The sequence below is a fragment of the Labrus mixtus genome, chromosome 1 (genome assembly GCF_963584025.1).
Source record: "Labrus mixtus chromosome 1, fLabMix1.1, whole genome shotgun sequence".
Lineage (NCBI taxonomy): Eukaryota > Metazoa > Chordata > Actinopteri > Labriformes > Labridae > Labrus > Labrus mixtus.
In genome coordinates, this window is record NC_083612.1 from 8,094,300 (window position 1) to 8,120,974 (window position 26,675).

At 43.4% G+C, this 26,675-nt stretch overlaps 1 protein-coding gene across 1 annotated transcript; it reads right to left on the reverse strand.

Annotated features, from left to right (window-relative positions):
• Positions 1-210: 210 nt before the first annotated feature.
• Positions 211-25,684, reverse strand: slc9a5 (solute carrier family 9 member A5). Its single transcript, XM_061051038.1, has 16 exons — positions 25,073-25,684; positions 18,739-19,041; positions 17,116-17,279; positions 11,930-12,008; positions 11,667-11,844; positions 10,030-10,250; positions 9,307-9,509; positions 6,970-7,059; positions 6,560-6,630; positions 5,597-5,723; positions 4,422-4,513; positions 4,072-4,198; positions 3,213-3,362; positions 2,456-2,525; positions 2,041-2,169; positions 211-1,753 (listed from the first exon to the last, which is right to left on the reverse strand). Exons 1-16 carry the CDS (start codon positions 25,440-25,442, stop codon positions 1,146-1,148), a joined length of 2,982 nt encoding a protein of 993 aa, XP_060907021.1. The 5' UTR covers positions 25,443-25,684; the 3' UTR covers positions 211-1,145.
• Positions 25,685-26,675: the final 991 nt, after the last annotated feature.

Below are 26,675 nucleotides of genomic sequence, written 5' to 3' on the forward strand. Positions count from 1 at the left end.
TGCCACATCCCTGCTGGTGGAACGAAGTTCCAAACTCCATTCGATCTGCAGAGTTCCTTTGCACCTTTAAGAAAAAGCTAAAGACCCAGCTCTTTATGAACACCTACGCACTTAATGATATTATTGATAAGGAAAGTGATGATGATGATGATGATGATGATGATGATGATGATGATGGTTTTGTTTGATAATGGCAATTTTAGGATGTTTTTGAAACTGATTAGAACTCTCAACAGCGGTCAATGTTGTGCTCTGCCTCTGGTCACTTTCTGTCAGCACCTGTGTGTTGCCTGATCGGACTTAAAGCTGTTTGTTTGCACTTTCTGATGCTGTCTCCTCCTCTCTACATCCTTGCTTGTGTTGTACTTACTTTCTGATGTTTGTCGCTTTGGATAAAAGTGTCCTCTAAATGAATTGTAGAATCGTAGACTTCCTACAAAATAAGATCTTTTTGTAAGAGAGAAACCAGCTGTTACATCTCTCTGTAAGACTACCTGACTCTATTGAAAAAACAAAGAGTAATTTATCAGTGCCACAAAGCACTTTTAGTAGAGGTACTTTGATCGGGTATTTTGTCACCAAGGATTACTTTTCAGCCATTACAGTTTGTTTTACAACCTGTTAGTTATTTAGACCCAAAGATGCGTAATAAAATGTCCTGTGATTAGAAAACAATAGCTAACAAAGACACAAATAGAAAATAACTCAGAATCTTTGTTACATAAAAGTCGTGAAATGAATGGTATAACATTTAAAAAGATATCTCCTGTCCGACCAGCTGTCTGTACCTTGAGTCTTCTCTCAGGAGCTGGTGATATGTGAGGGCTGGTGATGTGCAGGTTAGAGCAGTGATTAGACTATCGGGTGACATCTGACCTCAGTGTTCTGCTCATATCAGTCAGGATGTTGTAGAGATCTCAAACTCCATCATGAGGCTGCAGACGCAGAGGAGATGTGGAGACCTGCTTTCCTACTGGACGGCGTGTGTACGTGTGTGTATATATACTTTATATATGTGGGTAAATGTGTGTGTGAGTGTGTATGTGTTGGGTTCCTTGCAGTGAATCTGAAGCTGCTGATTGGTGGAGCACAGTTCCTGCTCCGCTCTGCATTAGAGAGGTGTTGCACTGATCTGGGATCTGCTGTTACAGCTGGGTGGGGCCTCGGCTGTGTGGCTCTCCACTGCCAGGAGGGGGCGCGGACACCAGGCTCCTCAAGTAGACACAGGGGTTCCTCCTCCTCGCTGACCCAGGGGCAAAGCCTGGCGGCGGTGGAGGCGGTGGCAGGGGGCCGGGAGGCCTCAGAGATGACATGAGTGGCTGCATCTCTTGTGCGGCTCCTCCATCTTCCTCCTCCTCATCGTCCTCCTCCTTCTTCTTCTTCTTCTCTGGAAAGCGCAAGGGGCCCTGTGACACCTGAGGTCCGATGGAGGAGTTGCTACCCACAGTGCTGCCTGGTGGGGTGCTGCCTGGTGGGGTGTAGGAGGCTGGACGGGTTCCTCCCAGTCTGGCGAGGGCGCTCACTCGGGGGTGGAAGGGCTCAGGCAGGGCGGTCGGCGAGGAGATGCTCTCCAGGGACGAGATGCTCTGGTTCCAGGCCTGCTGGAGGTCCACAGGGATGATCTTTGTGGCCTCCACAGACACGCAGGGGGGAGGAGAGCCCACACTGCCCTTCCATGGTAGATGGCTGTCTCCAATGGGGGGTGAGGCGGGGCCGGATGCTGGACTCTGAGGCCCGTCCAGAGCTGCAGGGACTGACGAGAGAGACACAGTTAGACCACAGAGCTGAAGATACTTTTGGGGATAATGACGTGGGTTGGTATCTGGGAAGTTTTGTAATGTCATCTCTAAGCGATGTCATGACTTTGCACCTTTTACTTGACCATCACCTCTCTGGCTTATAGTCGAACCGAAGCACTTGAGTTTGACACAATAAAAATGTCTCCTGCTGCCAAGTTGCATTTAAAAACCTTTCTACTGACTGGCAGAGTGATCAACACGTTGTGTTTGTGTGTGTGTCTGTGTGTGTGTGTGTTCTTACCGGATTGGGGTCGCTGTTTTGGTGTCTCTGGCTTGCGAGCGACGAAGGTGATCCCGACGTCTTCCTCTTTTTCAGGGTCTGAGTGGTCACCTTTCTCCTCCTCTGACTCCACAGGAACAACCACTGGATCTGAAGACACACATGTGACACAACCCATCACATCACGACACCACACACACACACACACACACACACACACACACACACACACACACACACACACACACACAGTGATCACGGTGAAATCTTAAATTCCAGAGGAGGATGTTATTTCGTTTTATTACAGCTAGCACAAAAATGTAGACTCATGTATTTTATATACTCGTTCTTTTGTACTTTAATCTCATTGAAGTCTGACATTTAACTAACTACTGATCTCTCTCCTCTTTCTCTCCCTCCCTCCCCTCAGCGTTACTTTTGTCCTGCCAGCTGACGTTGCGTCTCGGTTTGTCGCTGCCGTCCTCCTTGACGTCGGATCCTCGGCGCTGTTGAAAACAGAACAGAATAAACACGTCAGTCCTTTTAACCTGCAGTCAGAACAGGAGGCCGTTTAATTTGCACGCCATGTTGTCTTTAATGACAGAGAGTGAAGCAGCTGTGATCAACTGACTTAAATAAAGTGTAAAAGACAATCGCACATCGACTCTAGGGAGGAGGGGGCGGGGGAGACTGCTCTCTTCAATGTTTTGAATTAGGACTGCAGTACTCATTTTAAACACTAGGTGTCAGAGTTACATATTGCCCCTTTAAGTAAAAGAGAAAAAGAAAAGTTATAAATGAACTTGAGAGTTTTTTTTCTTGGTCTGTGTTCAGACTGTAATCAGAGTGATCCGTATTCAGTTTTTTCTCCCAAAAAAACTATAACTTGGGGCGCTGGTGGTGCAGTGGTTAGTGCGCACGCCCCCATGTATGGAGGCTGTCGTCTCAAGTGGTCAGCCCGGGTTCACATCCCACCTGTGGCTTCTTTCCCACATGTCATTCCCCACTCTCTCTCCCTGATTTCCGACTCTATCCACTGTCCTATCTCTCCATTAAAGGCACAAAAAGCCCAAAAATAAATCTAAAAAAAACAAACAAAAAAAAACTATAACTTAATTAAATCTGAGCCGTCACAGAGTTTCATTCAAACAGAGACAGAAGTGAAGAAACATTTGGCTGCGGGTGCTTCTCACCTTCTTGAGGCTTCTCTCCTTCTTGTGTCGTTTGTGTCGGCTCGATTTGAACGTCTCCATGCGGCTCTTCATGTTCCTCTGAAACACCTCCCGGTCCTGACGCTCCTTCTCCCCCAGAGGCATGAAGTGACGGCTGTAGTGGGACTGATACTGCACACAACATGAAACTCATGATACAACACATCGATATCGAACAACAACACAAAGCACAACATGACACATTTCTGAGTCATGATCTATGTGTGTACTCCTCATAACGTCGTTCACATTTGTTCATTTCTCATTGTTAAACTTAATGAGAGACTAGAAGAGGAATCTTTGAATGTTAATACTTTTTGTTATTTCTCCACTTTGTTGTAATTTCAATTGTCAGAACTTTTGAGATACCTTCAAACCTAATTTTTGATCTCTGAAAACCAAGGAAAAATGTCTAGAGTTAGTGTGAAGCTAAAGCAGGAAGAGTCACAAACTGCAGTTCCTCAAACGGCCACTTGAGGGTGACTCCAAAAGTGAGACAATCCCCTTTACAGCTAATAATCAATTCCAACCTCGGCCCTTTGCTTCATGTTGCCCCCCACTATCACTTTCTTGTTTCTCTTCTGCTGTCCTCTCTAATGAAGGCAAAAATAAATTTAAAACAAACATTAAACAAACACCCCTGCTAGGACCCCCTGTATCTTCCTCAGGGCCCTTGAAATCTCCTCATAGACCCCTGCAAACTTCTAAAAAGTCCTCAATTTATTTTTACTTCAATTTCATACTTTTTTCTTCAATCAAAATAAAAAAAGTTTTTGTTTTGTGTTTGTGTGTGTGTGTGTGTGTGTGTGTGTGTGTGTGTGTGTGTGTGTGTGTGTGTTACCCGTCTCCTGGGTTTGTACAGGTTTTCTGCGAGGACGTGGTGTGTCTCTGTGTCCTCCTCCACTTTGGCTCCGGGGACGTTATCGATCGCCTGCAGGTCCAGACACACACCGCTGCCATTCTCACGCCTTGAAAACACACACACACACACACACACACACACACACACATGCAAATGCGCACACACACGTTTAGCATGACGCTAATCAACATGAGGCTAAGACTTCAGGGAGGAGGAGGTGTAAGAGCTGAAGAGACATACTACTGTTTAAATGTGACTGTAAAATAATGTACACAACATACAGCTGAATTTAAACACACACAACAAACACACAAAGTCATGTGACTCACAGGTAGTTGGTGACGTTGGTGACTTCGGGGAATGAAGCTCTGCTCGCCATGGAGGGCAGAGACAGTCTGGCTGAAGTCAGGACGTTCCCACCCTACACACACAAAGTTCTTCAGTATTTAACCAATGACAGAATATCTCATCAGTATTGACATTGTCCCACATTGAGAAGATTGAGCAAGAAACTGAGTCTAAGGCCCCCTCAAAAAACAACCTCTAAAACCTGAGGGATTTCAGAATAAACTTTGCAGAATTCCGACATTACTAAAATCTTTATTTCTCAACCTCTGAAGCAGATAGAGACATGAAAATAAAATCATTTGAGAGAGTAAACCACTGGAATTAACTCCTCGCCTTTGCACTAAAGATCATTCCAATCAGTAAATAACAACAAAAACAACAATATGCTGCAATGCATCCGGTCTTAAAGGTAGAAGCACACCAACATCTCATCTGGTCGAAATGGGTTTTTAATGTGGGCCTCATACTCTGTTATAGAATCAACCTCAGTGTATCTTCTATCAGGTTAGAGTTTCTGTTTTGCAGCTCTGTTTGTGTTTTTCAGTTTTTTTCCCCCGGCTTGGATTGTTTGAAGGTTTTGTCCGATGTGTGCAGCTGAACCTGGTCTCAGATCAGAGACTCATCACAGCAGCACATAAAGAGTTTCCCCTAGAGTCGCTGCGTTGACGTTAATGTTTTATGAAACCTTCCTGCAAACATGAACTTACCTCCATAAATCTGTTTCATGTTGTTTTAAGTTTGCAGCGACTGTGTGGGCTGATACATGAAACTCCCCTCTCTGCTGGACTCAAACTTCAGCGGTGTGCAGAGTGGTCGAGTTTTGTCTGTGTTTTATTATTTATGACATTACAACCAGGGAGGGTCAGCTGTGCCAAGAGCTGCTCTTAAGTTTCACTACTGAACAGAGTTTTGTTTTCGGGTTGAAAAACGAGACTGGAAATTAGATTTTACAGAACACAGGAGTTTCTGGTTTCACACTGCCTGCAACCGTTCGTTTCATTGTTACACAAATAAAGAAACTTTCTGTTCAAGGTCACATATTATGCAATTTGTCTCCATCAAGTCATGAACTGAACGAGAGAGGATGTTTTCCAGCTGCTCGGCTCACTATATGAAGAGTCCCCGTCTCCGCGCACTCACACACACACACACACACCTGATCGATGACATTGATGGCGTCTCTGATGTTGATCTTCTGATAAGCTTCCCACAGCTCGCTCTTCCTGTACACAGACTTCCTCAGCAGCAGCTTGCTCAGGTAGTTCTTATCAAACTGCTCCCACCTGAGCAGACACACAGACAAGCACATATCAGACTCATATATTTATGACTGGAACACAGAAAGTTCTGATATCAAAGGAACTAAACACATTTGAACACCGATGTTAGCCTGTTTAAAATGTAATGTAACTGTGTTATGAAGCTGTCATGTTAATAAACAGATGTGTTAAACCCTCATTTTAACAACTCTTACTGTATATGACAATCTAGAGCTGACAGATAATTTGATTTATTAATGGTTTTATCAGAAGAGTAGAGCATCTCATCTTTTGTCTCTAATAGATAAGGGGCTCCCCCTATTGTTCGTAGCCACTTATTACAATTTGGACAGCCATTAAAGGTAAACATTTCAGACATATTCACAGTCTTGTACATTAACCTTTTTTCTCAGTTTTACAATCGTTATTTATTTTTTTATTTTTTTAAAGTAATTTTTGGGGCCATTATGCCTTTATTGGATAGGAACGCTGAAGACAGACAGGAAATGTTGGAGGGAGAGAAAGGGGGATGACATGCACCGAAGAACCGAGGTCGGATTCGAACCCACGCCCGCTGCAATGAGGACTCTAGCCTCTCTACATGGGGCACGCGACATATGCACAAAATCTATGTTTTATAGTCACTTGTATTCAGGTTGCTGGTTGTCTAGGTTCCAGGATAAACCTTAAAGAACCCTAATGGGTGAGGGACCCTTATATATGAAACACTGGTTCAGAATAAAACATGCCACAGTGAAGTAGCCTTACTCGATGTAATAATCATCTTTAAATGTTGCTCTGATGCTCTACTGTCATGGTGTCTCTGTGTGTCTGGTTTTCTATCAGTGTAGAGGCCTCACTTGTCTCTCCAGTGGTGATATCCCTGCAGGCCTGCGATGTCTTCCACAGCTGTCAGGATGTGGTCGAACGCCTGAAAACATCAAAGAACAATGAGCTGAGGAAGACCTGAAAGTGAGGGTAAAAACTCTGGAGACAGTCAGAGCTAGAAAACAGGTGAGGATGTTTGGTCAACTTCAGGGAACCAAATTTAAGAAATATAAATTTTTGACTTTAATTTTGGGAACTCCTTTCCCTTTTTGAGCAAACAAATTGCTAATTTCAATCCTTGCTGCTGTGTAAAGTTTGTCTTTACTCCCTCTGGTGCCTTTTTGTGCACTGGACACCTCCATGTTTTAGTCATTTGACAAGATGGACATGAAATGAGGAAGAAGGAAAAATGAGGAGCAACAGAAGAAGAAGTGAAACCGACCCGCTCGTGGATCTCCTCGTTGATGGTCGGCTTCCTGCTGGTGGATCGAGGAACTTTGAGCCACTTGACGAGCGGTTTGATGGTCAGACCCTGAAACAGAAAGCAACACAGAGTACGATGGTTCAGATAGAGAGGGGAGACATCTGCAGACTGACTGAAGAAACTAGAAGAATAGAAACTATGAGGGGTTCATCAGAAACATAAAAATAGAAACAAAGAAAATTCTGCATGCTACTATTGAGAAAGAAAATATGTTATCAACATCAGTCCCATCAGTTTCATTCTCTGATGCAGAGTCATGCTGGGAAAGAGGAAACACTCAGAGAGTAGGTCAAAGGAAGTCTGAACTCAACTTTGACATGTTTGAACAAACTCTAGATTTAGTTTGTTTTTACACTTTATGACCTTAATGAACAATAAGTCAAGTTCCTGTCTCTGACTTAATCTAACACATGAGGGATTTAAACGTGCATACAGTAAACATGTCTGATTATTTCAGGTAAATAAATCCGATACCAGGAGGTTATGACTGGATTTGTATCTCTGAAATCTCAGACCTCAACCCCTCCCCGTACTTGACTTTAACTGCAAAGTGTGTGGTCCAGGACCGCAGCATATTTTTACTTTAATTCAACCGCTATTGACAATTAGCTCGCCAGGCTACTTCTGATGGTCACTTTACACAGCAGCCTCTACCATCAGTGTGTGAATGTGTAGGTGTGACCTGCGGTGTTAAAGTGCTTTGAGTATCAGAAGACTAGAAAAGAAATATACAAGCTCAAGTCCATTTATTTTTGGGCTTTGTATGTCTTTATAAGATACACAGGATAGAGTAAAATAGGGGAGAGAGAGAGAGAGAGGGGGGAGCCACAGGTCAGACTCGACCCGGGACGCCAGCTTCAAGGATTACAGCGTCTGTACATTGGACGCGTAAACTAACCACTAGGCCACCGGTGCCGCGATCCAAGCTAAAAAAACTTTTGAAATAAAAAACACCAAATATTCAGAACCAGTTAGACTGACAAAATCTTTCTTAAAAGGAATGCTGGATAGCCTAGCGGTTATGTCGTGCCCCTCATGTACGGAGGCTATAGTCCTCCTCACAGCAGCTGGGTTTGTATCCAACCTCGGCCCTTTGCTGCATGTCTTCCACCCACTCTCTCCTCCGAACATTTCCTCTCTTTAGCAGAAAAATGGCCAAAAAACACCTCTGCTTTGACCCCTATACCTTCCTCAGGGACCTTTAAAAACTCCTGAGAGACCGCTGATAACTTCTGAAAACTCACCAATTTATTTCACTTTAATGTCATACTTCTCTTTCCTGATTATGAACCCATCAGATGTTTTATTGACTCCAAAATATTTCCTATAGCGCCACCCTGAGGACACAATGTACATGTTAAGCTCTACTGCTGATAAGAGCCGATAAATCATCGGGATGCTGCTTGTTGGGTCAAACAGCGTTTTACTGCTCGCTGTACGAGCAGGTGGCTAAAGGTTATGTAGAGCATGACATCATTGCGGTTGCTAGGCGACCAGAAGCTGGAGAGCGGGGTGTGACTGGTCTTCACACAGCTGCAGCAGCTCAGTGTCTCCGTCAGTGACCTTTGAGTGTCTGTTAGTCCCACACTTTGACTCCATGAACTGAGTCTGGATGAACTTTCCTGCTTGAGGCTGACCAGTGTTTAGTCTGATGACCTGTCAGCACGGATCAGGACCAGGTCCAGGATTTCTCTCATGGATACCAAACGTTGGGCGCTCTGTTTCAGTTGTGGCGCTCCTGTCTATCTAACTCCGCTGAGTTTTACTGAATCTAGAAAATCTGGAAAGTTGGATTACAAACAGGGCTAAGAAGTCAAACTAACAGATATTTATTTTTATGGATGGAGTAGGAATTTGGGAGAGTGGGTGGGTTATGACATGCGGGAAGAGAGCCACAGGCAGGGTTCGAACCCCAGCCCCCCGCTTGGAGGACTGTAGCCTCCGTTCATGGGACACGACTGAACCACTAGGCCGGGCTTAAATTTTGTTTTGCTTTCAGTCTGATCGCATCTTAATTTTCCTCAGACATGTGGGGTATATGAGAACAAAGGGTCACATATTCAACCTCTGTGAGTCCCTTTATCCAGCACAAAGACCGACAAAGACATCCTGATATTGAATGAGCTTTTAGTTCAAATGTTCTTTCATGAAGCCACCGTGTTCATCTGAAAGTTACCCTCCTGACCTCTATGAATTTGTTTTCCCCTATCGGTGCAACAACACACAGAAAAAGAAGAAAGACCAGGTATCTGGAACTTTTCTCTGCACAGTAAAAGTGTTTGTTTTTCTTCCTACCTGGAACATGACGGTGAAGAAGACGACCACAATCGTCGTGGCGACAAAATAATCCTTGGCTTTGACCTGATTGCCGTCCAGCAGCACCACCAGAGCGAAGGCCACCGCGCCTCGCAGGCCGCCGTACGACATCACCACCTGGTCCAGCTTGTCCAACGGCACCAGGCGGAAGCGGTTCAGCACCCAGGTTTGACCGATCACACCTGGAGCACAAAGGTTACTGAAGGTCAGGATCAGAAAGCCAGGAGATATGATGAGATGATGGGGGAAAACCTACTGGCTGCTTGGACATCTTAAGAGAAAATGACTACATTATACTGTATCTTTAAAGCTGCATGCACACGGCCACAGCTCTACATTTCAAATCGACAGTCAGCAGGGAGCGCTTGCTGTAAAGGAGTGGACAGGCGTAAAGGTTAAAAGGGAGTCTGAGATTATTGTGATATTTTGACGAGGACAGTAGAGAGCTGCGATCAGCATCGTGAGATCGTTTTCAGCTGTGAAGCTAAAATGTCACATCCTGAGGCGGAAGCTGAAAAGGTCAAAGCGGCTTCATTCCTCAAGTTTTCTATCAAGGAGACAAATCAACTCCTACAAAAGTTGCTTAGGTGAGAATTTAGGAATTTTTTTCTGATTTCTAATTGGAAATTTGTTGTTTTTATTCTGTGTAAAATGATTCACTACCTCGTGTAAAGAACACACAGATGAAGAGAAATGACTGACCCATAGCTCTGAAGATTAAGATGAAGATGAGCGTGCAGGACACCAGGCCGGTGTCCCACGCCCACTTGGACTTGTCTACCGCCGAGATCCCCAGAAAGATGAAGATGATGGTCTCTGCAATGCTGGCCAGAGTCTTCATCGTGTACTTCACCGTGGTCCGAGACTTCTGGGAAATATTGGCCTCCACGTATTTATTGGCACCAATACCACAGAAGGTCATACTGGAGAGAAAGAGAGACAGAACAAGATATAATTAGCCAGTGTCACGACCTCTGTTTTAAACTAACAGCGAATGTATATCTCACCAGATGCAAAACTTAGCAACCACTGGAAACAACTGAGTCATCTCCAACTACCAAACTCAAAGAAAGTACTGACTTCCTGTTAACACTTGAACAGCTCAAACTCTTTTTTGATGTACTACATAAACCATAGGATTGCAGTCTGAGTGGGATTGACCAATCACAAAGCAGCAGGCTCTTTGGAGAGCAAAAGCAGAAGGAACACATTCCATCATAGTGACATCCTGGTAATCTGAAAACAATGAAAGCAGCTTGATTCTGTGACGGAAAGCCAATCAGTGTTTAGATTTCCCGACTTCCTGGAATGCATCATAAACGATCGATCCAACCTGCATTCAACAAATAAACATTTTAAAAGTTGTTTTCTTCTACTCTTGGGGACAGACTGGACAAAGCTCAACTTTTTACTAATCTTCATCATATTGTTGTTATTCCTGAAAACTTAAGACCCGTTAGATGGAAGGAAATTGCACGCAAATCGGTTTCTTCTTCAGGCTCGTACCGCTAAAGTAATCCAGAGTGACGCCTCCGTGTAACTTACTATTTACAGTTAAAATGAGACTCACCATAAACAGATGAACGTCGCTCCTCTAGTGGATTCAATGAACCAAGAAATGACAATGTTTATTTTGCAGACATATCTGGAGGGGAGCTTCAGCTGGCTACTCAAGTTGCTGATTGGACTGTAAACAATGCAAGTGCACCTTAAAGAAACTGTTTAACACTAACCGCTGGGTTTCCTGGAATTACCGAAAAGTTGTCCATCGTTCCTCGAGGTTTATTTTGTCGTCAGACTCCAGCTGATGGGTTCTGAGATTGGAAAATACTGGACTTAACAAAACTAAATGTTCTACCAAGCACGTAATAATTCTGCTTTTTAGCAACCTGTCGTAAAACTCCAGCAAACAAGTCCCCACTGATGACTCGTCCTTTAACCTCAAAACATTAACTTCCTTTACCAACTCTAGAACCTCAAAATCAGTTTGGCATTTTCATGTCATTTTGATTTACACATTTTTAGTTTTGCCCATCTCTTTCAGTATCGGGCAACGGAAACCAAATGATCACTGCAAAGGTCAAAACCTTCCCTCCTCAGCTGATAAACATGTTAACATGCAGCGCTGAGTCTCCCAGCACATCTCCATATGACCTTTGTGTGCGGTCCTTTGTTTTCTTGCGACGTGGGAGATCCAGAAACTGAAGCCCATTTCAGTTTGATTGCATGTAACGCTCATTAGAATCTCCCTGTGCTGTAGGCAGCTGAGCCATTTTTCCATAAACAGCAGAAGAAGGACAGGACATGTTTTTCTGGTTGTACTTTGGGTGCAGACTCACGACAGAATGGCCGACAAGGAGAAGAGCTCCGCGGTCAGGTAGGCCAGGTAAACCAGCAGGAAGACGAAGAGGGGCTCGATGATCCGAACCTTCTTGGTGAAACGAGTGATGAAGCCGAGGATGACGGCGAACACCAGACCCACCATGGTGCCCCCGATGCTGACGACGAGGAAGGAGGCTGCAGAGAACGAGGAGAAGAAATCGGATGGGTTACAGAAGAGTGTGATAAAAGGTTTTGATTTTGTTAATTTGTCTGAACTCACCGACTCCTTTGAAGTAATCCACCGTCTGTACGTTCTCTGCTCCCACTTCCACAAAGGAAATGTAGACTTTATAAAGAACCTAAAGAGCAGGGACGGGGATAAGATTAGAGGTATGTTTCTGTAAAGCTGTAACTCAGTTTGTTCAGTTCAGTGGGAACTCAGGTTAGAGCACTTCAGGTTGTACAAATTTAAGTGCATCAAATCGTCACTGTTTCTATGCAACAGACAATCTCAAGGAATCTAAACCTTCATCAAACACTGTGAAGGACTTTTCTCTTCTGTGTTTTAGGCCCCTCTAAAGATTAAAGAATGAAACCTTGACAGGCTTCTACCTTTTTTAAAGAAGGTCAAAACTTCTTAACTCAGCACTTGATTTAAGTTTAAGATCGCTGGAAATGAATAGAAAATCAACCTGAATGGAGTCATTTAAACACTGTAACAATGGACTCAGAGCTTCTTTTGATTAGAGATGTTTGGACCTTGTGCACGTCTATCTGGGAAATCTAAAAGCTTTGGTTTATATCCAAATTACCTTGGTAAGATGATGAGTTAGGTAGATAAATAAGATTTCCAGAGCTCCCCTTTTTACACATGTCCCTCACAGCAGGAGAAAAGTCAAATGTTTGATGTCCACAAGGTGAATATTACTTTTGATATGTCAAATGAGCCGCCCGGAAGTTTTTTTTTAAGTAAAAAGAGATATTCAAAGGCGCAGCCGTGTCGTCCATTTACATCAATGTGACTACAGGGAGACGCTGCTTTGGCTTATCTATGGCGCCCCTAATTAACATTGAATTAATGCAATAAAAGAGCATTAATTGAGGACCTTAATCACATCACAATTATCGGGTTAACGCTGACAAGGTTAGGTAAACATTTAACTTCTTTAGAAGCTGAGCTGAAATCTGAAAACTGAGGCATAAGCCTGTTGGGCGTCTAAAAGAGGATCAGATGTTGAGTTACCTGTAGTGGTTAAGACAGTTAACAGGAGAAAAAGGTTTTAGGTTCTACTTGTGCAGCAAGAAGTCTGGGACAAGATCATGAACACTGGAGACACATATCCTTTTGAAGTTTTAATACCCATAGCATTTTAGCTAACTTCATAGTAGAGCCTGACCAATAAATGGCCATCCGATAATATCGGCCGATAGTAGCTTATCCAGGGACTATCAGTATCGGTTCATTTTATCGCAGATATGCGCCGGTATTACTAGATTTATTCACCAGTCAAATAGCATTTAATTTGAGTTTCATTCTATTAAACTAGCAGTTTAATCACTCTTTCACCAGCAGAGGGCGCTATATGGATTACAACAAACATCATCACTCTCCAGAGTGTGAAGCGGTGATGCTCGTACGTGCGCTGTTACTTTCCAGTCGAGTGACCATCTTGTCTAACTTATATATCTTTTCCGCAAGAACTTGATAACTGCATTTGAGGGATAAATGTGTAAATGTATATCCATCTATCTCTACAGATTTCATAGATCTGAGAAAGATATCGGCCGATATATCGGTATCAGATTTTTTCTCTCTTAAACATTCATATTGGTATCGGCCCCAAATATCTCATATCGGTCGGCCTTACTTCTTGGCACCCATGATGTTTCCATAAATAGGACCACTTTGAAAATTGGACTTGAAAGCCTAAGAAAACTGAGTTATGTACGCAAATAATGTGCTGTGAAGCAGAAACTACTGCTGTGCTGTAAATCTGACATGAGGTACATAAAAAGGTGTCTATTCTGAAGGCATTTATAAAAGGTGGATTTGGGGAAATATCACTGAGCTACTGTGACGTCATTAACTGTAAAACACTGAGGACGAAGTAACAGAGAATTTTAAGTGCGTACACCACTGAGCCTTGTAAGAAAAAGCCCACCCTGCGTCTCTTTTCTTCTTTGGTTCTTTCTCGGATTGCAGGTCAGAGCTGCCGTTTTCCCACACTTTGGATTTTCCATTTGTTGGTGGGATTATTCTGAGTGCTGCTGGGGATTAGAAAAGTGCAGAGTTAATCTGCTCTGAACTGTTTAATCTCTGCTTTCTCAAACTGCTACAGAGTAAATGTGAAGTTTCTCTGCTCTTCTTGCCGCTGTTGTGTTTTCATCAAACATCTGTAGTTTACTGGGACAAATCACAGCGAATACGAGGAAAATTCAGCCGCTTTTTACAGATGGTATGAAGATCTCCCAAAGTATTTACAGGCCGGACGACTTGTTCACTTCAAGGCTAGATCAATTCATGTTCTTCTGCAATTATTGTGAACATCCTCAGTCCAATCTGAAGTCACATTTCAAAACTCTCAGCATCTGTTTTGGCATGGAGTCAATTAACACATTTAAAAAAGGCTTAAATCTTCTTCATATACAACCTTACCCTTCACCAAAATGTTGTCTCTTTCATGTGTTACTTACACATGCTTGCACCAAGTGCCCAAATAAAAAAAACCTCATGTTTAAAACCCTAAATATAGTATAAAGCCTCTACTTCTGCAAGAGCAGCAGCAGCTCAAGAGATTTATTGAAGCAGCTGATAAGTATGTTTGAGGGAACAGGTCACTGAAATGTTGGGAAAGAGCTGATTTAAGTTGTGAAAAATGGACCAAACAGAGACTAACGTGTGCTTTTTGGATTTTTGTGGATAGACAGCAGCGCAAAGGGAGACTCTGTATGTCTGGATGAAGCAGCAATTCTGTCACTTGTTTTATTTTCATGCTTTAAATTCTGTAAAATAAATATTTACACTTAGATAATATCTTTCCCAAGATGTCCATGTCAACACTCACCAAATCAATCTAGAGTGGTACACAGTTAAAGAAGATACATTCTTAAAAAATGTTTTTTTTATATGTAAGAATGTATATTTTGCATTTTAAAGGTCACATATTCACCATGTTTTTCTAACACTTACATGTGACCGTAGTCTGTCTACAAACTCCACTAAATATGAGAAAAGTCCATCCTCTCCATCTTCTGCCTGCTCCACTTTTCAGAAAATGTGTGCTCTAACAGGCTGTTTGGATATTTTCCCTTCATGACATCACAAAGGACAGTAACCCCTCTCCCAGGTGGGTGACACTCCCAGAGCTAGCTACCATAACAGCAGGGAATGTTAGCATTTGACCAATGCTCAATTGAAGCAACCACTAGCTAGTAAGCTAGTACGGGCAGCTGTGGCTCAGTTGGTAGAGTCGTTGCCTCACAACCGAGGGTTTGATCCCCAGCTGAGCAACATGTCCAATGTGTCCTTGGGCAAGACACTTAACCCCACATTGCTCCCGCTTCTTCGGTGGCGGTGTATGACTGGATTAGTGTTGTACTTACTCTCTGATTTACGTCGCTTTGGATAAAAAGCGTCTGCTAAGTGAATTGTAGAATTTTGTAGTTGTAGAATTGTAATACACACCATTAGCTAGGAAGCGATTGAATGCTAACTTTAGTGTCTGGATAGCTGTCGAGTTATGACATGTGTTGTTTTTAACATGAAATGTGGCCTGTTGTCACTTCTTTGTATTTACGTTCTTCAACGTCTTTTAGTCGCTGTGGAAGAGTAAAATGTTGACAATTTGCAGGATTTCTAACAATTAAACCAACGACAAAGAAATTTAACCTGAGCTTGACATCAGAAGAAAAATGGCCGCCGTGGAATATACCACACATGGCCCTCCCTGTTGAACAAACGCAGACGAAGGGTGCGTTCGAATTGTCATTTTTTCTTAGTAAGGTTCCTAACTGAGTGAAATGACCCCGAAGCATTTAAAAGCTAAGGAAATGTGGGTCAATGCTTCCTTTATAACCTCCTTTAGCATAGGATACACTGGACCATCCTTTACGAAAGGAGATGAGATATGCCGCCCCACAATTCCTTGCGGCCGCAACATTTAAAGCGAGTCGCGCATCCGACCGTTCACGAACATTAACGATGATCGTAAAGTGACACAGATCAAGGGATAAAAGATAAGAGACATTTTTATCCAGATGATGTTTTATTCAACGTATTTCATTCACTTAAGAATGCTTTGTGCAGTTGTACATTTGTATGCTTAAAATATTATGTGTAGGTTATATCTTACATAAATGTAACAATTAATTTCATACAATCATATTTATGTTGATGTTGATTTATGAGTGGACAGGAAGCTGATGGTTTCACTTTTGTCACTTGTAGCCTGGTAGCCTATATTTCTTTTATTTCAATCCCAACCTTGTGTTAATTAGGATTATTTCACCGGTAAGAAGACACAGGGGAAAGTTTTTTAGATGCGTTTTCTGTAGTCCATTTTCTGAACATTGTAGTTTCAACACGGCAGACCCGCGTCATTAACCTCTGCTGGCCCATCGCATTTAATGACGTCGCCTAGTGGAAAATGCTGAGCAACGAGATCGCCTTTCCCTAAGTCCTTTATGAATACTCCTAACATCTTTCCTTAACCTCATTCCGTTTTCCCCGGGGTTAAGGTGAAGTGGATAGTGAAAGGAGATAGGAGGGACAATTCGAACGCACCCTAATTCTGTTTCCATTAAAACCAAAACAGCAAAAAGGGGGCACACTAAAGATTTCAAGTGCACATCTGCAAAAAGGATATAATGAGACAGAACACCAAATGTCCTACAAAGTACGTTTTATCTGGGAAGAGCAGCAGCGCACAGATCAAGCGACATTTAGTGTGCTGACTTTTCCATGAAAACCAAACCTGAGGCAGTTAGAGGCCCAGATGCTGAGGCATAATGGAAATATTACAATTAACAATAAAAAAAATTAAAGCTGTATTTTATGTATTTTATAAAAAATCTGCGTCACTCTTTTTCTCTTTTTCTGCTGCATGTGTGTTTTATTGTTATGCACCAAAATAGGCAGATTCTTGGTATTTGAAAACCTACTTGGCATTCAACCTAATTCTGATTCTGATTACTGTTCCAGCGGGTCCAACTGTTACGTTTTACTACAAATACTCCACAGTGCACATGGCACTGGAGTAAATACCAGAGAGGAGCACCGGGGGGAAAATCAGTAAACACAGTCACACAGTCAACAGTTTGTTGTGCTCTTTTTCAACCTTGTAAGCTTCTCTGTTGCTATAGTAACGTATGAACTCACCTCACATGATAAGGTGTTTACATATGAATTTGTGCTCTGTGTGTGTGTGTTTGTGTGTGTGTGTGTGTGTGTGTGTGTGTGTGTCTCACCACAGTGACGGCATCGTTCACCAGCGACTCTCCGAACACGATTATGAAGAGCGTGTCGTTGACGTGAACCTCTTCAAACACAGCCAACACCGCCACCGGGTCGACGGCGGAGATCAACGCTCCAAACAACAAGAAGTCCAAGAGCTCCGCCTGCACTCGCTCGTCTGCAAACAAACACATTTATAAAGTCGAGTTTGAAAGGTTCTGAAAATGTTTGACAGTCCGTCAGTGGGACTTTCACTGAACATTATTTTCTAGTTTTCATTATTCAACAACTCTTAAACAACCTGTCTGATTTATTTCATAGAACTAGACTCAGGCACATTGCACTAACATGGATTCAACATTCAAGATACACATCAAAAACAATCACCAGCCTCCTGGATTAAGGTCTTTGACGTGAAATAAGAACTGGTATGTTAGCTATCGAAGCATAATGTAAGTTAATTACACGGTGTGAGTATGTTACATACATGACTTATTAACTATGATTGGTACATTTCTTAGAGATTCACCGACCATTTTTCTTTTTGTTGCAATCAGACTGATACGTATCGATAACGATATTGATTATGATATTTTTATTATCATAACTAATAGTGTTATTGTTGTTGTTGGTAGTATAAGTGAGGCTACACAAAGCTGTAGTAAACCCGGCATTGCATTGTTCTGGCTTCATATACAAACAGGAAGCAGCAACAGCCGTCAGGTTTTTCAAATTAAATATTTTAAATTGAAAATTAAGAATTTTAATTTTGATGAGATAGAAGGAGCTGTTCCATCTCGTCTGAACGTCGTCAAGGAGACGATTTGTAGGCACTTCTTACAGTTCAGTCTGAATGTCGTCAAAGTGAGAATGTGTGAGTTGAGAATGTTTAAAGGGGACATATTATGAATAATCCACTTTCACAGTGTTATTGAACATATATTTGGGTAACCTGAGTGTCTACTGACCCACAAAATGTGAAATAAACCCATCCAGTCCTTTGTTTGTGGTCTGCATAAGTCTTATTGTTGGTCTGCATTGTTTCAAATTTGCTCAACTTGTGACGTCACAGTGGGATTCTGGTAGAAAAAAATATGGTATCTCCACCCATGGACTCCACCCCCAGCCTAGAACAAAACTTTTTTTTATTCTCACTAGCGAAGGAGTGATGTCTACCGGGAAAACTCAGGGTGGGCTCATTACATTTAAAGAGACACACACACCAAAACGGAGCGTTCTGAGAGAGCTGGTTTATACAGGATCACAAAACTCCTCTGGTGCTTCATTCATGTTATATTTTGACCAAAGCACAGCACAGATGTTTCATTTAGACCACAGGGGGACTGTTTGAAAAGGTGGAGAAGGGGGATCATATATCCTCTTTAAAGTGCACAAAAAACGTTCTTGATCGGTGACATGGCTCAGCGCCGTCAGTCCGATATCCCATACGTAAATTACATCAATATCAGACCAGATACCGATATAAGATCGGATCTGTTCTGTCTCTAACACTGGATACCTTGGTGAAAGACATGCATGTTAGAGTCATACCATGTAAGCATGTAACAAATGTGACAAAGTTAACTTTGTTAGATTTGTTCTCAGTGTTTGTGTTCACAGTGAGAGCTCAGACTCACCAATGACGCCCAGCAGTTTGGCGGCGTACAGGCAGAATCCGGTGCAGAAGGCGTTCCACAGCGTTCCCACCACGGCGTACGTCAGGATGGCTCCCAGGTTGTCAAAGAAGAGACGGGCTGGCATGAAGTAACCGGCATCCCCTACGATGGTCGGCAGCAGGAAGAGGAAGAAGAGGGCGGGCTCTAGCTGGTAGAGCTGCTTCTTATTGGCTATGAGGACAACTCCACCCAGGACCAGACCCAGCAGGATCAGCATGCAGCTCTCAGGGACCACGGTGGTGAAGCGCTGGGAGAAGTGGAACACTGCAGGAGGAGAGACAGCAGCAGAAACAATCATCAGGAGGTTTTTTAAAATTCTTTTTCTCGTCCTTTTAAAGATGCAATCATTGGTTTTAAAGCCAGTTGGAGGCAGAAGTATAGAGGGAAGTTCTGGAAATGCAAATAGCAGATCCTAACATGACGTAATCTCATGGTTGTCTGAACAATATCACCAAGAATTGTGTTCTTACATACATTTAACTGATTCTGTTTGCCTATTCTTGAGGGTACAAAATTAAGATTTGGTGTTAAAAAGAGTTGTCTCTTACCATTATCAGTCACAGATTGAGCTTTATTTACAGATTCTCCCTAAAAAAGCTAAATCTGTAGGCCTGGTACCAAACTGTAGTCTCAAATGTTCTGTTTTGGGTGAAAACTTTGCCTACACTGACTGAATTATAAATAAAGAGGTAGGACTTAATGAAGGGCTGATTGGGAGCCAAAGGAGACGACTCTTATTGCTGAGCCAAATGATCTCTCTCAGGAAAGCGACACCGAGCTGCCATCACTTTTTACGACGTCTCCTAAACTCAGCCGCTGCAGAAATGTGAGGAGAGGTACAGAGCTGCAGCTGCTGAGTCACGACTCATTTTACACCTGAAATACCTGAATTTTAGAGTGTGTGTAAAAGCCGATGAGTCATAATGCCCCCTCTCTGATTGGTCGGCGCGCTTGTCTCTTTTAGGCGTAGCTAACATGATGCAGGACATGGCCTTGGACACGTAGTTGGACATTCATTATTTAAGGTCAGCTGTGAGTCATGACAAGACGAGTGATCACACACACACACACACACACACACACACACACACACACACACAAGGACAGGCTTGAGTGACAGGCCTCATAAATCACCACGAGGACACAAACACATCAAAGACTGAAGTGATCACAGACAATCTGAACTACACACAGCTCTGTTTTCTACATCTAACTGATGATCTGTTTGTTTTTATATGACATTAACTTCATCTTCATCAGCTGTTTCTTAAGATTCTTACTGTGATGGAGGAAATCATTTTTATTTCTTTGAGTTTTGGGCTTGATCACAAATCAGGATTTAGCTTTTTATCACCTCATTAAATGATCATGATGGTTGTTGGTCTGTTGCCAATCGTATCTCATGTCCTTCTCTACATCCTCCGATCATTCTCTTCATCTTCCTTTCTATAGATTCATGACCTCCTTACATCCTTACCAACAACCTCCTGTCCTTCACTTACACCTCTTGTCCTTTACTACATCTTAACATCATTCAGAAGCTGCTTGGGTCCTGCGTTACATCCTCCTATAGTCCCTTCCTAACCCCCTTCTTCCTTTGTGTGTCCTTAACCACATCCTCCTGCCGTCTCCTGTCTCTTCCTGTCCTTCCGTTCATCCTCTTTCCCCTTAATTCCTCCTCATGTCGTCAACTTCATCCCTTTCTTTGTCACCAAATGTTCTTTTACATCCTCCAGTCTTTAACTAAAGACAGTTGTCTTAGCCTTTACTACATCCTACTCTCATTACTGTAACTTATTCCTCCTGTCTCCTTTCCTTCATAGGTCCCCTTTCTCTGACAACCTCTATCCTTCCTTTACTACATCCTCCTGTCCTCCACTGCATCCCCAACTTCTCTACTTCTTCCTCCTGTGCTTGACTTATTCACCTGTCCTACCTGTGCATCCCGTCATCTATTACTTCCTCCTGTCCTTCACTTCCTCCTCTTGACCTTCAACACCTACTTCCTATCCTTCACACCATCATCATCTTCTTTCCTACCTGCTCCGGTCCATCATTAAATCGTCTTGTACTTTGTTACCTCTTCCTTTCCTTTCTACCCCCAACTGTACTTTAGAGAAATCCTGCTGTCCTTACTGAGTACCTCCCATCCTTCCCTTCACTGGTTTCCTTCGCTGGTTTCCTTTTCTCCTTCACCTCCTTCTCTCCACCACTACATCTACCTGCCCTCGTTTACATCCTGATGTCTTTTAATATTCTTGTGTCTTTATCTTCTCCCGTCTCTTCCTCCGTATTTAACAAACATCTGAGTGTAAACGGTGAAGTTTCACCATGAAGAACATCTTCTCTGTCTCACTGAACCGTCCTGCAGCGGAACTGAAACTGTGACAACGCTCCACTTTCTCTGTTTGCTGTTTGACTCTTTTCAGTATGACCCTACAAGCTTAAAATTCCTGGCTACTGACTCAGACTTGAACACAGCATGAAAACTCTTGTCTGACCCCAGCTTGAGTCTACAGATTACTTCCTGATGCATGAACACCTCTCCTCCACCCGACTGACGAGGATGAGGACGGGGGGACAAAGACGACCAAAAAGGAAGGCTTGGCTGTACGTTATCTTAACGAGACAACAATTGATTGAGAAACAAAAAACCAAGTCTGCTGGAGAAGATTCTCAAAGAAACTTTCTGTAAACCACACACACACACACACACACATGTTGGAGTAAATATAAACACACACACACCCACACACAGCTGAACCTCCCACACACACCAGACGGACGACAAGGAGAGAAACACTGAGAACATTCAGCTGCTCAACATGAAGCTCCAACATGAAACACTTTCATTGTCAGGCTGTGCTTTTTCTGTTTTCTTTTGGCTTCAATCATGAAGTACTCTTATTCTTTAACAATGATAGCGTGCAATATGATGATGCAGCATGATTGGCACATAACCGGGAATAGTTTTTATTGTGGTTTTGGGGCGCCATAAGGGGCAATGTGGTGTTGTCACTATACCTGGCGCCTGCATGTACAGATCCTGGATCTGTTTAAAAGTGGCAATACTGCTTGAGCTGTGATGACCATGTGATGAAGAAGGGTCGATGTAGAAGTTCTGCATGTGGGTGTGGTGGAGCTAGCATGGAGGGGGGGGGGGGGGGTGGCTTCCCGAGACGTCGTGGGACTAATTAGGAGAAACTCCGGTGGAGGGAGGTTCCTATTTGACAACCCTGGTGATGCCCTGGTTCTTGCTGCCCATCAGTCTACACGGTTGAGTTGTGGGGGCCAGGAGGGGCCATGTGGTCGGGTAAGGAGTATCGGCATTGTCACTACCAGGCTGTGTAGTTACAGTGCAGGTGTGTCGGAGCTACAGTGCAAAGAGTTGTCGTTTTTTTTAATGTTTAAAAATCTAATTATTACTCAGTGTGAGACACAGTGATGGGAAGAAACGGTGCAGAGTTGTGTAGTTTCAGTGAAAGGTGATGTAGCAGGTATAATGCAGGGCAATGAAGACACAACGCGGTGGGATGTGGGATGCAAAGTGCAAAGAGCAAGTTCAATACAGCAATTTGCAAGTGCAGATGAAGCCAAGACAGGCGGCAACACATTCAACTTTCTTACAATGTAATATAAGCGACATAACTATGAGGCACCAATAACAAATTTAAGCTGCAAATATTTGTCAGGATCGCCCACAATCCTAAAAATATCAGACAGAACATCTACAGCCTGACGTGTCTGCCTCCCAGTCACTTAACATCCTCTTAAAATCGTCCAATGGGAGCGGCTCGTTAAGTTTCAGGTCTTGTGGTAATTCGTTCCGACTAAAGGGAGCAGCAAACTTTAACGCCTTTCTCTCCAGTTCAGTTCTGACCTTTGGAACAGACAGTAAGAAAAGTTCCTGAGACGGAACATTATAAGTTCCTGTACTCTTCTGATTGATGTCGGTAAGAAGGTAAGAGGTAAGAAGACTTAGTCAGTGTTTTAAGTCTTCATGTGGAATAAGAAGACCATCCAACATGTGCTGACAGAGGGCGGTGATGGGTGAGGGATTTTAAAATCAGTGATGAGCGTCATGGCTCCGTGACACACAGAGTCCAGGGTGTACGCTTTGAGACGAGGCCTGCGTATAAAAAAACATCACGTAGTCCAGGACGGATGTAAGTGGCAGCCCCGATATTTCCCCCCCGATACTAAAAAATATAACGATGTCAAGAAAAATGATTCTGATCTTTTGAAGAAAAAGTTTGATATGTGAGTTGCACTTTACTTGTATCTGGTTTGATGCTCAACATGATGAGAGAAGAGCGGACTCAGAATGAATGGACAGAGCGTCAGTGTGTGTGTGTGTGTGTGTGTGTGTGTGTGTGTGTGTGTGTGTGTGTGTGTGCGTGTAACATGACCACCTTAATCAGCAGCATGTATAGTGTGTTATTGTTCTGCAGCACAGTGAGTCACCAGCTGCCCAGGAAGCATGACCGTCTGTGAATGTGTGTGTGTGTGTGTGTGTGTGTGTGTGTGTGTGTGTGTGTGTGTGTGTGTGTGTGATGACGCTGGTATAAAATGTTTAAACAGGAGACAGAAGACAGACGGAGGCTGAGTGACAGTCCTGCTGGTGTGTTCCTCCTCGACTAATGTCTCTATGAAAAGTGTCTCTGCCTTATACATGACAAATTAAATGAAGCATTAGCTCTGTGATTCAGAGTCAGAGTATCTTTTCTTGCGATGCTAAGAGAAGCAGGATGAGAACAGAGTTTGTTAGTGGTTGTGGACGATGTTGAGGAGGTGAGTTTTTTTAGGGATTTCTTGAAAGGTGGAGAGTGAGGAGGGGAGTCTGTGATGTTTTTTTGGGAGTGAGTTCCAGAGGGTTGGAGCGACAATGGACAAGGAAGACCCCCCAGGACTGATGGTTGGTCCCGCATGGGGGGGGAGGGGGAGGTTTTGCGTCAGCAGACCTGAGAGTGCAGGTGGGAGTGTGCACGGTGGAGGAGCTCAGACAAGTGGGGGGGGGGGGGCTGTGGAGGTTATGAAGGACGAACGGGGGCAATGTGGTCGAGGTGAGGGTGCAGGAGTGTGTTAGAAGACGAGCAGCTGAATTCTGTTTATACTGTAGTCAGAGGCGCTGCTTGTCAACAAGCAACTATACTTGGGGGCCAAAGACCATTAGAGGGCCCCCCAAAGCAGCGGCTGAAAATGTGACAATTTTGCAATGACAGTAGGAAACCTCCCTAAGGGTTTCCCATCTGACAGATCTCACTCTTGTTGCCCTGCTGATTGCTGGTTGGAGGGTTGATGTTTGCCCCATCAGACTCCAGACTCTCCTCTGATTTTGTTCTGGATGATGAACCGTCGTGGTCTCGTGTTAATCTTTTTCAAATCCTCTGACAGCACCGCTTCTGCTGCTCTCTACCTTTTTTTTTTATTCTACATCTATGTTCACTGTTTTGTCACCGAAAACAACAGGACAAATTCCTTGCACGTGTAAACTAACTTGACTCTGAGTCTTCACATTTCTTTGTAATATTTATCATGCATGATCGTTGTCAAAAAGGCAGACTGTACCCTCTTCTGTTACTACGCTTCCTGTTAGGAGAATATTTATCAGTGTGAACAAACACGTTCAAAACTGTCAGACAGTCGTGTGTGTTGTGAAAAGATCGGGGACACTGTGTGTGTGTGTGTGTGTGTGTGTGTTCACTGGCTGACTCGTCTGCTTTATTCATTCTGGTTATGTTAATGTGGAGAGAGGAGACACATGTCCTCTTAACTTCTCTACAACACTAAACTGCCTACAAATGCTCATTTCAGATCGAAGTATAGTCCTCGCTGAAGAGATATGATCAATACTCCTGCCACTAATTCTGGTACAAGTCAGAGCTCCAACTAAAAATCAATGTTATTGTAAAGGGACGGTGCACATAATTGATGGATTTCAACATGCTTAACTTAAAGTTAATTATAATTTTCAGTCTCTTTGAGTTTGTTTATCAGACATAACATCCATATAACAACATGGTTAGTGATGCAGTAGGTCGGTTTTTCTAGTTGCAGTTTCTCTGCTCTCATGGTTTTATTCTTCACATCATGAAACTGAATCAGTAGAAAAGTAGACTCATGTTGTATCTGCATGCTACAGTTTTAGTTCTATGTTAATTGAGCCAAACCATTAAAAACCAGTGGCCTACACGTAGCTTTACAGTGAGTTTTAAACACTTCATTGTGTAATCATAGCTCTGGTTCATATCCCAGTAAAGACCAGTAAAGATCCAGTCAGAGGAGCAGGACTTACAGATCTTGGCCACGCTGGCCAGCAGGAGCCAGATGGCGATGATGTACGGAGTCTGGACGTAGCTCCACTCCCACTGGACGATCTTGTACCCGCCGCCGTGATGATGATGATGCTCCCCTTCCTCTACCTCCACTCCGGGGCCGGGCGACTCCTCCGCCGCTGACCGGGCCAAGGCTACACCGGGCGCCCCGTGGTCCGCTTGGGGTCTCGGGAGGAGGAGCAGCGGCGGGGCGGAGGGAGAGGCGGGGACCGGTGAAGAGAAGCCGAGCCCCGGCTCAAGGAGCGGCGGAGCGCCGGTCCCAGTCACGTCGGCAGCGGCGGCAGCAGCGGCCGTCAGCAGCAGCAGCAGCATCACACCGAGCGGCAGCATCTTCCCCCCCCGGTGGTCAGCGGGCTGACATCCCCCCTCCTGATCCTTATATACCGAGACACAGAGAGGACACGGAGCCGCGGAGGAGGGCCGGCAGCCGGTTTACTATAACAACACACACATCCACAAACACACACACACTCTCTCAAACACACGCAGGCTCCGGTAATCAGAGGAGGAGGGGACACCGGAGCTGGACATGTGACCCGGCGACCACGAGCTTTAAAGAGACGGAGACACTGCAGGTACATGAGACAGTCAGATATTCTTACAGGGACAGTCTGCTTTGTTAATGTAGTTCACTAAGTAATACCTCTCTTATACTTCTGTAACACTGGAGTCATGAACGATATGAACATCACAATCAATACAACACTCTACGGTGGCCCTGAAGGGTTAATTGAGAAAAAAAAAAACACAAAACATTAAACTTGAAAACAAAATATGAATTGCAAAAAAGAAAATCACAAAAAGTGTAATAATTGATGAAATGCTAAAAATGACATGAAACAGAAAAACATTTCACATGACACAAAATACATTTCAGAAACATTTATGAAACCGTACTACATTACACCTCATGACATTTTGAGTTCTATGAAATATTTTTGCGCTTCAATATATATATCTGGGAATTTTGTGAAATATTTTTGCTTTTAATGAAATGTTTTATGAGTCATGTGAACTGTTTTTGCAGTTGACCTTCAGGGCCAGCTGAAGAACAGTAGTCGATGTAGTTGTTGATGACGATATATAAATAAGAAAAAAAAGTTTTACATTGCGCTGACTCTCTGGTCACTTCCTATCAACATCTGTGTGTCCAATCAGACTTAAAGCTTACTGATGTTGTGTCCTCCGCTCTAGATCCTCGCTTGTGTTGTACTTACTCTTTGATGTTCGTTGCTTTGGATAAAAACTAAATGAATTACAGAATTGTAGAAAAACTTGTTCTTATTCTTTTATTTAACCTTTAAGTTTTGAAAACAGTAATACAATTCAAATACGTTTACCAGTTTATTTTAAAGGTTAAGCCCCCCACCAAATGATGAGAAAACAGGCCGTTTGGAGATTTTCCCTTCATGACATCACAAAGGACAGTAACCCCTCCCCCAGGTGGGTGACACTCCCACAGCTAGGTGTTTGTTCTGCCCTCTGAGTCTGCCTTCTCACCGTAAACAATAGGACATGGAGCGAGAAAGACAGAGACACCCCTTCCAGAGAGGGGGCGTGGTC